Source organism: Phalacrocorax aristotelis, chromosome 1 (genome assembly GCF_949628215.1).
Source record: "Phalacrocorax aristotelis chromosome 1, bGulAri2.1, whole genome shotgun sequence".
Taxonomy (NCBI): Eukaryota; Metazoa; Chordata; class Aves; order Suliformes; family Phalacrocoracidae; genus Phalacrocorax; species Phalacrocorax aristotelis.
In genome coordinates, this window is record NC_134276.1 from 186,973,401 (window position 1) to 186,986,153 (window position 12,753).

The 12,753-nt window shown below is 38.2% G+C and overlaps 1 protein-coding gene across 38 annotated transcripts in view; it reads right to left on the reverse strand.

The window, feature by feature from the left end:
• Window positions 1-12,753, reverse strand: part of NRCAM (neuronal cell adhesion molecule) — a 167,697-nt gene that overhangs the window by 71,847 nt on the left and 83,097 nt on the right. For 21 of the 38 annotated variants that reach the window (XM_075081023.1, XM_075081021.1, XM_075081037.1 and 18 more), the window contains exons 3-4: window positions 3,488-3,672; window positions 1,119-1,136 (exon numbers count right to left, since the gene is read on the reverse strand). The exons of 1 other annotated variant lie outside the window; for it this stretch is intronic. In XM_075081023.1, the coding sequence (XP_074937124.1) occupies window positions 1,119-1,136; window positions 3,488-3,578 (109 nt within the window). In that variant the 5' untranslated portion in view covers window positions 3,579-3,672. Of the gene's footprint in view, window positions 1-1,118; window positions 1,137-3,487; window positions 3,673-12,753 lie in introns of those variants that run through there. 16 more of the 38 variants (XM_075081040.1, XM_075081032.1, XM_075081039.1 and 13 more) reach the window with 4 other exon arrangements.

Below are 12,753 nucleotides of genomic sequence, written 5' to 3' on the forward strand. Positions count from 1 at the left end.
AGGTATCTTTCTCAACATTATTAATCTCTTTATAGTTTAGAGTCATCAAAAGGAACCAGTTTAATAACAAGCCTGTGAACATCCCTGTCTAAATGTTGTCTGTCCGTCCAGAAATACGCTTTGCTAGTACTTTGGGGTCACTTGCAGCCACTTTAGCAAAATACTTCAATCATTAGACTTAGCTGTGTTCTCAAGCCTCACTCTAGCCAGTTAAAAATCATAAAGCTGGGATTTTTATTTTAAGTCTTCCCTACCATTATACATTAAGTACTCTGTTGCACAGAAAGAGGTACTCTGTAAAGCCCTACGCACAAGAAATAGCCAGGAAAAAAAATTAGATCACGGAATCATGATGAGAGAGAGCAGCTAAGCAGAACAGAACAGGCCATGCAGAGCTGAGTTTTGCTTCTCTTCCTCACTGCAGAGAGGAGAGTGCTTAAAAGAAGAAGGTGGCACTTTTACATTGTAACTTTTTGTGTATTTCTTTAGAGAGGCACTTTGAAGACAGTCCTTTTCCCTCTCAGAAGCGGTTCTCGGGGTCGCTACATCTCAGATGCTTACTTGGGAAAAACACACTCTGAAAAGGGACACGACATGAACACTGCAGGATATTCCATCTGATGTACAAAGACCTGAAGTCTTCACTCCTGTGCTATGCACTGTACTTAAAACTTATTAAATTAACCATGACACTAGAGCTGAGTTAGGAGATCCCATAAAAGATGAGGTCTACTTAAATTATCCATACTTAAAGTATCTCCAACTCAGACATGTGAAATAGTATATAAGTAGATATATTGCAATGAATTCATTTTTCATCAAATATATTTACTCCTGAAAGTAGTAATAAAACATTGCTCATGCTGATACTGAGTAAAGATTTTAACGTTCAGATAGCACACAAAAGTCACACAATTAATCCGTTCAAAATATCAGAACACTGATTTATGCACAGTAGTATTTTCTGAACACTGCATGCACAAAACATCTAGCTACAGCAAACCAAATTATCAACAAAATGTCAGAATCACACATTTTTGGACTGCAAATTCTATTTGCAACACAATCAGTATTAATTTTCAGCAGCACACAGCCTAGATTTGTGGACAGGAACTTACATTCTTCTAGAAGTTTTGCTTTTATTCCCCCATCAGAATCAGCAGTTGAACGGACAAATGGAGATTAAAGAGAAACATTTGTTAGTTAAAAGAAAATTAGCATTTTTGAGAGGGAAGATAAGTATCTCTGAAAAGTACATTGGTCGCCTTTAAAAAGAAAACATTCAAAACCTTTAGCACTGTAACCCATGCAGCGATGCCTGAAATTCCAGCCATGATTTCCGTTGTGTCTGGTATTACTACATTTATCTCAAAGTTCATAGTATGAGAAACTTTTCTGAAGTGTTGACTTTTTAAGGGCAACCATGGTATGTGATTTTGGCCTTGCAAGGACACAAAACACTGATACTGCGGGGACAGCAAATCAGAATTAATGGAGTGCACTGCCCTATGCTGCAGTCAAGATCAATCCACCCATATGATCATATGGAGGAACAAAGAGAATGCTTCAGGCTAAAATTACTCTCACAAGACGGAAGCACCTAATTCTACTCAACCGATGTGCAATCCTTTTTGGTTTGAAAAATAACTAAACAAAAAAAATCATCTGAGTTGTCACATCTTTATTGCTTGCTTCAAATAATTTGCATACACGTCTCCTCATTAATAATGTTTTAGAGCAAGTAAAACTGCTTTTGGTCAGCTATGTTGTAAGTCATCCCTTAGCTACTTTGAGACACTGATGAGCATAGGAACTGCTAACCTGCATGAAACCTAAAGGTTCAACTCATCAAGTAAGTTCTCACCAGCGTCTCTGTGGTGGGTATATAGGAAAGACCCACGGAAAATATAAGTCTTTCCCTTGAGGTGCACTCCCAGAGCCCATTCTAATCATTATTTATGAAAGCAGTAACATCATCATAGATGTAATTTTGGTTAACATGGTTTGTGGCTAAAAATTCAAGTATGTGACTTTATCAGACCTAACAAAGTCATGTAGTAGGGAACTTAAATACCATGTAATAGGGAACTAGTTAATTGAGAGTCAATGTGATACATTTGGAAGGGCTATTCATTTTTGTCTATCAATGCATTTCTGGCTAATTTAACCTGAAGTATTGCTCTATACAAAAGATATTAGAGTGGTGCACAATTTTCTTTAGTTCCTAAACTACAAGGTGGGTTTTATAACAGTATTTCTAGCCTGCAAAAATATGTAGGGAGAAAAAATAAGTTTAGAAAATAAGACATTGATTCATCAAACTTTTAAAGCCCTCTTTAAGCTGCAGTTTATTGCTCTAAAGGCACTCCCAGCACAACAAGTCTCACGTGATTCATATATATTGATCTATTACAGAAATAAAGGTCATTGGTTTGAGAGGCTTGTAAATATACATGGGGGAAAAAACACCAAAGCAGTTGCAATTTATGTCAATGATTATTAAAGAAAAACATGCATTTATGGAAGGTAAGAAGGTATCAAAAACATGGGGGTAAAGAAAAGCCATGCTGATTAGAATCATAGGCAAATTTACTGATGTATTAATCCATCAATTTAACACCAACCCTAATGTTCTCTTGTCTGGTAATTAGTTTAACAAATGAATAGTCATTGTGAGGTGCAACATGGTTCACTGAATTCTGAAAATGTGATCTTGCTTATCTTAAGAAGAAAATAACAACCTGAAGCGTGAATAGTTTCATGAAATTAGCTATTAGGGCTATAAAACACAGCAGCTACCATTGCTTCTTTTTCAGCATGGAGTGCTACCTTCAACTCTTATATTAGACAAGAATTTCTGATCTTAGGATTTCCCCTCTTCTAGGTGTTTCCTCACTGGTTAATGCTAGACTTCCCTGCTCAGCACACATGCTTTCAACTTAAAGTTAGGTACTCAACTATTTTCAGGCACTGCTTAGGAAATCTAAGAGCCTAACTTACTCTTCTGGATCAAAAAGTAAGATGCTTCCAGTGTCTGCATTTTAGGTATTTGAATCTTTTACTAGATCTCAAATCAGCTCCTGGAAACCTCTTCCATGAAGATAAGGATGACTGTTCACAGCAACTAGCAACTGTCCTGGGTTTTCAGCAAATTGTCAATCTGATCTTAATTTCACATATAATTAGCACTTAACTGGGCTTCTCTGCTTTTCTTCATTTTCATCATTAAAGTGTTGAATAAAGGCACGCTGAAGTGTAAGCATTTCTGAGAATCCTATATTAACCCTTCTCAAGTGAATAATGTAAGTCATTTTATATGCACAGTTTTTTAAATCTTCAGTAAATTAGTGCAAATATTCAAAATCATAATGTCCTGACTGAAGTGAGCAAACAATCCATGTTTAGCTCCATGTTATCTTCTTCCTATACAGAAATTATTTAACTAATCTCCCATTATTCTGCACTTATTTAGCAGGTTAATACTTACAGTCAAGAGGTACATCCAATGCAGAAATCATTTGGCACAGAAAAAGGACCAAGGAAGCTTTGCTTGCAGATAGTCTCTTCTTTTTCATCATGATTTTAGTATTGAGTAAATCACTCTTGAAGAATGAAGTTCAATTTCATCAGACTAGGTAGCTTGGAATAGTTATGTAAATATAGAAAAAAAACCTGGTAAATAAAAATAAGAGAATAACAATCTACAGATACTATGGAGAGCTGAATGATCACATCTTAATAGTATTATGAAATACCAGCAGTATACATACTATATCCAGGGATAATAATTACACCATGTGCTCTAATGAAATCCAAGCAGAGATCCAGAAGTTCTTAGGACACCTAGATCATAGCACTTTCCTAAGGAAGCTAATGAACAACAACTATAACCTGTTGAAAGGAAATACAAATGCCTCTCCTAAGAAGGATAAAGCCGCAGTCCAGCTAGTTAAAAAAGAGTATATACTAAAGGTAATAGTCCTCTGAAGTAGATCTAGGAGATTAAAATTCTGAATGCCCACCTAGTCTCTCTTTCAAACACCCTGCACAATTCTTGGAAAGAATTATTTTAGGTATCTACTCCAATGAAAACATGCCTGGCCACAAATTTGCAAAGTAAACTGTGGGATCTTCCTGCAGCTTTGAGTTGGGCATCTTAGCTTCTCCCCATCTTGGAACTCTTCCTAATAGACAGCTGTAGACTGAATACGCAAGACTTCATGGATTGCCACGGTGAAGTCCTAGCTTAGGTACTGTATAGGAACGTAGGCTCCTATTCCTGGATTTCTGATTCCCCACAAAATACATAACATTGAAATACTTTGTCATTTCTGGCCTGAAACCAAAATCTAATTAACTAGCAGCACACTATGAAACTCTCTTCTCCTCTTTCCTATATGAAGAGGTGTCAGAAATGAAACTTAAGGGAAATCTGTTCTTTGAAATGTGCTAGTTTTTCCCCCTCACCCAAGCGTGAGAGATACATTAGCCACAGCAGAATTATTCTGGCTCCCTCTTTATTTTTACTGCATTCAGGACTGAGCTCTAACTTAGAAGAATGTTGAAAGAGTAAAAACTAGCTGCCTGCAAACCCCATCATCATCACTGGTGACCTACAAAGAGCTATTAAGAATACAGCCTCAGAAATCCAAATGGTGCTTACAAAATGCACTCTCAGTAAATGGACATCAGCTGAGAAAGTACTTCCCAGATGTCAGACTGATAAAGAAGATCAGTGATCAGCATGAATTTACCTTGAAGAGACCACTTCCTCAGCTATGCCTACAGATATGAAACAAAACACTATCAAGTACACAAGGAGTTAAAGTTGCAAAGAAGCAGCTGCCTTACAAATGTTAAATGAAGAATTATTTGTACTTCCTGAGTTCTTTAAACCAGTCTATGCTAAGAATTTCCCTCCATTTTCAGGTTACAGAAGAAATAATGTCTCTGCTGCTGTAAATGGTCTTTCTCTTCGATTAGTGTTCTGAGCAGAGACTGGAACTGGAAACCAGAACTGAGGTGTAGAGCTCAACCTCTCATCCTAACCTAGCACATCAAACTCCCTGATTCTTACTGTCACTATCCACAACACAAATGTTTGTTTCAAAATCAAAATATCCCAGCAGGTTAAACTCCTAGAGACATACTGCTACTTGGAGGTCTTGGGGACTGCTGACGGGGGGGCACCATATGAGAGGGCAAATTGCTTATTCACATTCAAAACTATCTACAGTACTGCACACCACAAAAAAAAACTAAGTATTTGTCACGGCAGATTAGAAAGATTACAAAACTCATCAGAAGAGAGAACACCTGAGTTCTAGCCTTTGCATAATTATTTATACAAACTGGAACCGCAGAAGCAGACAAGGTGGCAAGCCTAACTCCAAAATACCCAGAAAGTGGTTAAGGCACAGCAGGGAAGCATGACAAGTACTCAGACTTTCCTAGAAAATAAACTGACCTTTCCTACATTTTAAATAAGCTCCCTAAAGCACGGCAGGTTCAGCTAGCAAAGGGGAGAAGTGTTCCTTCCATCCCACTTTTGTACATATTGTTTCCTATGCTCCCACTGCAGTGAGCGAGGGGAAGGAGAAAGGCTTCTCTTGGGAGTGCTTGAGAGCACTCCAGTGTGCTTCCTGCAACGAAGTGCTCTCCAGAAGAGCTGATTTTGTTCCATTGACTACAGCTGCCTGCTCTTCTCCAGCTAAACTAGGTTCTCACACACTGTTCTCCTGATCTTTATGTCATCTCTTCCTTACCGCATCACTGCAAGTAACAAGGTGCCCTCTCTGTACAATGTGTTTGACCCAGGATTTACAGATACTCTTTGAAGTATTCCGCAGGTGAACCTTGACTTTTACTGTTTCTTCTCCAAGCAAAATTTCAGTTTTCCTTATGAAATACTAAGAACCCAATTATCCACTTTATTGTCTTGTTCTTTTACCATGTAAAATGAGTATTGCAGTGATTTGAGAGTATTTTAAAATTAAATTACACTCCCTTTGAACAAGTACAAATGAATACGCAAGCAGTGGTGAATCAGGCATGTGTAATTAAAATGATTGTGAAAGTAATACCCTTGAGAAAATGCCTCACATTGTCTACCCCTGCTACTGCGATGTTCCAGTAGGATACCTATCGAGTCTACTGCTGGGATGTTTGGAGATAATATGGGAATTCAACAGGCAGCGGGGATTATAAAGCTGAGCTTGCACACTGACTTTTGTTCAGTCCTCTCTATAATTCGTCAGAGAGGCAATGTGCCCAAATGGTTTGTGATAGAACATATTTAACTGAAAATGAATTTAGGTTTGTCAGCACAACTGGGTGCTCTTGTTGAACATATTCAAGATTAAATCTGACATAATTTAGTATGAATACAACAGCTGTGGAGCAGAACTAAACATTGCTTTGACATAATATTATCTGCTACAAAATACGGCCAGGCCTCTAAGTGCAGATCAACATAAAGGTTTCCATTTCAAAACCTGAAATATTTATATAGCAGATTGCCTTTTCCTCGTGATAATTTATTTAAGATCTCTCATAACTTCGACATTTTGTCCTATCCTTTTCATAGAAAGTCACATATATTTTGACAGGTCATTCAGGAGTCTATTCACTGCTTTGTACAAAATAAGATTCTCTATACCTACATACCGCCTATGTACATAACAAAACATCACTTGTTATATCCTCTGTGCTTCTTGCTGAGATGCTGATGGCAAGTAAAAACATAGACTAAAGGTTGAAACTATGGTGTAGCAAACAGCAATCAAGGTAAATATGAATGGGTAAGCAAAGTATAATAATATTTTATCACCAAGTGCGACATTAGATTTCAACGGGAGGGCTTTTATGCATGACAAGAGAACAAGCTGAGCTACAGAAAGACATGACTGGAAGAATTAAAGCACCAGTGAGCCCGAGGTAGAATATCTGGCAGGAGCACAAAACGCAGTCTGGTGCTAGTGATCTCTTCCCTGTGACTCACATGTTTGGACACTTTTGGTCATAAACAACAAAAATGGACAACTTGAAAACACTGAAGGAGCTAGGAAAAACAGCATGAATATGGAAGGGATCATTTGGGAGGCCGAATCCAAGATTCCTCTTCATACTACAAATCAGATGGGACAGGGACCTCTCCTTGATTTTAACAGCTTAAGAGCAAATGAATCATATAATCATTTAGGTTGGAAAAGACCCTTAAGATTGAGTCTAACCATAAACCTAACACTGCCAAGCCCACCACTAAACCGTGTCCCTAAACGTCGCATCTACGTGTCTTTTAAATACCACCAGGGATGGAGACTCAACTACTTCCCTGGGCAGCCTCTTCCAATGATTGACAACCCTTTCAGCGAAGAGATTTTTCCTAATATCCAATCTGAACCGCCCCTGCTGCAACCCATGGCCATTTCCTCTCATCCTATCACTTGCTGGCTGGGAAAAGAAACTGACACAGCATAGCTTACATCCTTTCCCCCTGAAGTAAGTCTCCATACTACCTATGCACTGTGCTGCTCCCTGAAACATGTCCAGGCATTGTCTGGGAGAGTGATGGTTGGCTCAGGTCAAAATCTGCCAGGGAGAGTGTTAACAATTGAACAGTATACAGATTGCAGAATGCACACAGTATGGTGCATTTTACTATACCATACTAGTACTGAGAATCACTAATTCCTATTTGGGATATTAATACAGACAGACACATTCTCAATTTCAAAGTTTAATCAAATAAGGCTCCAGTTGACAGAAGGAACACGCTTTTCCTCTATCTTCAACATAAGCACATGGCATCTTTGTGACTTCCTTGTAAGTGCAGCTACAATATCCCTTTAATAGGATGTAAGAGCTGTAAGGGAGCGTATTTACTGAAATTCACCCTACCGCAAAGTTAAAGTATTTTCTAAACATAATATTGTTCCGCAGAGTTTTGATGCATCAACAGATTATCCATTTCTACTCAATTACATTATATTAAGACAAAAGGGTGTCTGTGAATATGAGTTGAAACCAAGGGCAATGTTAGAAATGTGAAAGTGTTATAAAACTGCAAGAATGAACAACTGGAATATTTCACGCACATTAGGGAAAGAAAGCATTCTGTTCTATATAGTAATGATTAAATTAATGGGGAACAATTTAGACACTGCAAATGAGAGGAAAATTACTACCGAGCAAAAAACTTCCTCTGCTTCATTTGTTTAATACCTGCATTTTTTCTCACAGCAAAAGACAGATATAATTAGAATATAGGAAAAATAAAGAGTTTTTAAGGAAATCTGTTTCAAAGCAATCTTATATAAAGCTCCATAGAAACATGAAAAGCAATTTCAAATGAGGTAAATGGATTTAATGACTTGTACATAAAAAAGAATGCTGATAATATGCACAATTTTATATTTTTAATAAATAAAAACCACAAAATGCTCACTTTTGAGGACAACTGCAATACCCTTATCACTTAATTGCAGATCTTTATAGGGCTTATGTATTTTATACAACTATGCTATCTGTGCAAGTACCAATAAGATGATTTAAAGTGTTTTTGAACAACTGGTTTCAAATATCACACTTCTTTTTAGCTTATCTAGCACTTACAGCAACAGGCAATATTAAAAACTCTGGTTGGAAACAATTATTTAATTTAAAATCTTTCAAATAGAAACAGATAACAATGCACTTCGCGCTATACTACCAAAGTGGCATGGACACAGTACCAACAGAAATAAAAAATCCATTTACATATTGGCTTTATTCTAGCTATTCTGACAGAGGTAGCGTGACTTAATAGACCAAACACCCAAGTATGTGTCAACAGACCTGAATCCTATTCCAAATCCTGCTCTTCAATAATAATGTAGTCAATTCAACCCCCACTGGTCTGCTTTCCCCACCCACCTCTTACCTGTTAGATGTCAATTGTCCAAGGTACGGTCTATTTACAGGTAGGTGGTCTTACTCACCACAGGACACATAGCTCTGGGGTGGCTGAATACATGTGTATATAAACAGAAATTGTTTTCAAAACTTTCCAAAATACACCAAATTAGAACTATTTCTAATCCTCTAGAACTCTGGAAAACACCACACTGCTTTCCTCCAAATTATTCATTTGTCACGGTCTACTATAGATATATCATTTAAAGCCATCAGGGAGTACTAAATCATCTTCTCTGACATCCTGTTTATGAAGCTTAAGCCCATTGCTTTGGTTTTGGCTACATCGATGTGCTATGGGGACTTCCATGTAAAGAAAACTGGATCAAGAATAAACTACGCAGACAGAACTCCTGAATTCAACAGAACAACTCAGCACTAACTCAGATGCTGCAGGTACTTATTAGTGTAAGATGGTTATATGTTTTTTAAGCTTTTTTGACAAAGGCAGATGGCAAAGCTGTGTGCCGCACTCTGAATGTTCTTAGCAGTTCTATATACAGCAAAAAATCATCAGCCTGGTCACGCTCCTGGACTCCCCCTACACACAGCACTACTCTTTTGGCTCTGAGACCATCCTTCAGCATTCACACAGGCCTCTTTCCTTCCCACCACTCAGACACAGTCTCCAGTCTCTCTACTCTTCACCTTCTGTTTTCCAAAACGGGAAAACCACTCAGTCCTTGAACTCCTTTGTTAACAGTCCTGTATTAAGACCGACTAGCTGCTTTGTTATTCATTAAAAACTGGTTTGTTTCATTATATAGTTCAGTTTGTTTTTATTAATTGGTTTCACATGGCAATAAGTCAAATGCTTTTCAAAGCCTATTACATTGACAGCATCATCTTACCATACTTGTAATTTTATCAAATATTAAAAGATTAAAAACAAATTTTTGTCAATCATTTGTTTTACAAGGCCTACTTTCCATAAAACTATGCTGACTAGAATTAATTTTACTCATGGCCTTTAATTCCCTATCAGCTGAATCCCCAATCAGCTTTTTCCATATGTTCACTGTGATTTGTATCAGGCTATATTTACCCTGCTCAATCTGCTTGTCTACTTGGAATCTGGGCAGAACACCAGCTTTCTTCCAGTCTTAAGGAACATATTAAAATGAAAACCCATGAACCAGAGATCTCCCCCATCGGCTCCTCCAGAACTCACAGGTAGACCCATCGCTTCTAGACCTGCTGACTAAAATTATGTATCTTTGACACGTATTAGTTAATATTTATTAACGGCTACTATGACTAAAAAAGCTCTCCATCCTAACATGATGCATCATGCTTTTTCTTCCAATTCATCACGTTACTTGCAAAAATAAATCAACAGCAAGAGAAGAAAATGATTGTGAAGTAGCTCCCAAAACAGTGCTAACCCTGTTTCTGTTCTTAAGGCTTGGTCCTATAAAATTAAGCCAAATATTTGCCTGCTTGTCTCCTCTATGGCAATGGCCAACACATCTGCCGTGAGAACAGCAGCTCTTTCACACAAGTATCAGCACTGACTGTGCATCTGCACAGCCCCAGCACAATGAGATCCAATTGCTTCTAGCATAACTTCAGTATCGGCTACTGAACTGGCACCGTAGAACAGCTTCATTATCCACCCATTTTTGCGTCGCTACTGAACTGCACTTGTACCGGGTCATCTGACACCCACCCAGCTGATGCAGCCTCGCACGAGATTGACTCCTTGGGTCCAGCCAGGACTAAAGAGGGTCCTACAAGGGCACGAATGCTCAGGGTCTACCTAAGCACAGTCAACACCAGATCAGTCCTTTAACAGCATTTTATATGGGCATATCTCTGTTCGGATAACTCTGTAAGTCATCCTCCCTCCAGCAGCCACTCACCCATTGAACGGGAGACAGGAGGAAACTGCTGGGTTACAGGTTAGCTTTGATCTTTTCCACATTGATAAAGTATGGGCAATCGGCATCTTTTCTTGTTTGTTTGTAATTTTTTGTGTGTGTTTTTTTTTTTTTTTTTTGTTTGGTTGTGGATTTTGTTTGGGTTTTTTAAATTTTCTTCTCTCCAAATATTCTTCCCTTTCTCTTTTGGGAGTCTCTAGTGTTGTTTTGCCCTGAACACTATAAAAGTCTATAACTGCTAACTGAAGCTCATTGGTAAATCACTATGAGGAATGGGATACAGCTAAAAAAGCAGGGTCCTTAAAAATTCCACTCAGCAAACTCTTACTTCAGCTGTCTGCTCTGGAAGTATAAGTGCCACGTCCTAGGTGTGCCAGGGTAAGAAAAAAATCAAACACCAAACCAACCACTACAAAAACCAACAAAAGAACCCAAAACAAACCATCACCACCACCCACCCCCCCAAGCACAGAGTTCAAATGTCTAATGAAGGGCTGCAGGTATGCCTGTAGACTGTGATGATCCACAGACTTGAATCTCCTCTTGAGAGCAGCCATTTAGAGTTGATTTTTAAGACAGGAGCAGGGTTGATCTGTCCTTTTATAGCTGTCTTACATACTCCTTGAGGACCTATACTGGATTTGGCCTTTCCAAAGATTTAAACAGAGGAGCATTTACTTTCTAGATCCTGCTCAGATTAAATTATAAACTACTTTGGCTGGGATGATGACATACATTGCAGAGCAAAGCTGTGGACAGCCCTCAAACAGAGGGGTAAGCCTAGTAAGCCTGGCAAGTTTAGATGCCCCCAGACTCAAAGCAGCAGCTGAACAGCATTTTTGGATTGCAAATTTAAACTCAGACATCTCAGTCTTGCTTGGGTGCTTTCTGGTGTCCTAAACTCTTGACTGGATTCAGAATTTTTGCACCTTTTTTACCTCCTCACTTACAACAGAAGATGGAATGGAGCATAAAAGTAATGGTTTAGTCCCATTTATTTCAGTAGTCCTTTACAGCCATTACAGCCTGAACAAATATGCTTCATCTCTTATGCATTTATGCATACTTTGCTGTCTTTCAAAGACTTGGTTGAATTGAGTGCAACTTTGCAAACCTGCTGAAGTCCATAGGTTTGCACAGGAGGGAATAAAAACATAACTTGCATAGGTTTAGAGACAGACAGTTTGGCTTGAAGTGAATCACTAAATATGGTGATCAAGGAAGGTAAAGAATTCAGCTTGATTATTAAATTTCTCAGTGAGTTAGAAATCATATCGCAAGTGAGAGAAAAAAAAAAGAAAACACATTTTTACAGCACCTGGGTGTTAAAAACAGGTACCCACATGATGGTATCATTAGGACAGCTTTTCAGGCTATGCTTTGATATTTTTAGAAGCATGCAAATGATCTAGTTGCTCATTAAGTCCACTTTCAGAAGATCTAATTCAGACTGAACTTCAATAAGACAAAGGTTTAAGTAGCTCATCTCTTTCCCTCTGAATGGTTTTGCAAGAGAGCAAAACAGCACTTATGAGGAAAAAAAATATATGAATCATCAGACAGCCATACCGTACTGTGCAAACAGAACCAGAAGGAAAACTGCAGAGTGGGCAGGAGGAAAATGCACCATCATTCTGAGTGAAGATTCCCAATTCAATGACTACAGTTGGTTCCTTGTATATATGCAAAAAGGATGCTCAGCTGAAATGCTCCCTGAAATGTTAATGTCTTTACCCAGGAGATATGATGAAAGGGATTTTTTTCCTCTTTTTTTCCTTATTTTTTTTAACCCAATACAATTCAGAGCAGGGGCTTCAGAGAGCTCACTTAGGAGAAGGCAATGCATTCTGTATTACTCTGGTTAATTACCTTCTTTGCAACCCTACAGCTAACCCCAAAAGCACTGTCTGTCCAGAAGTAT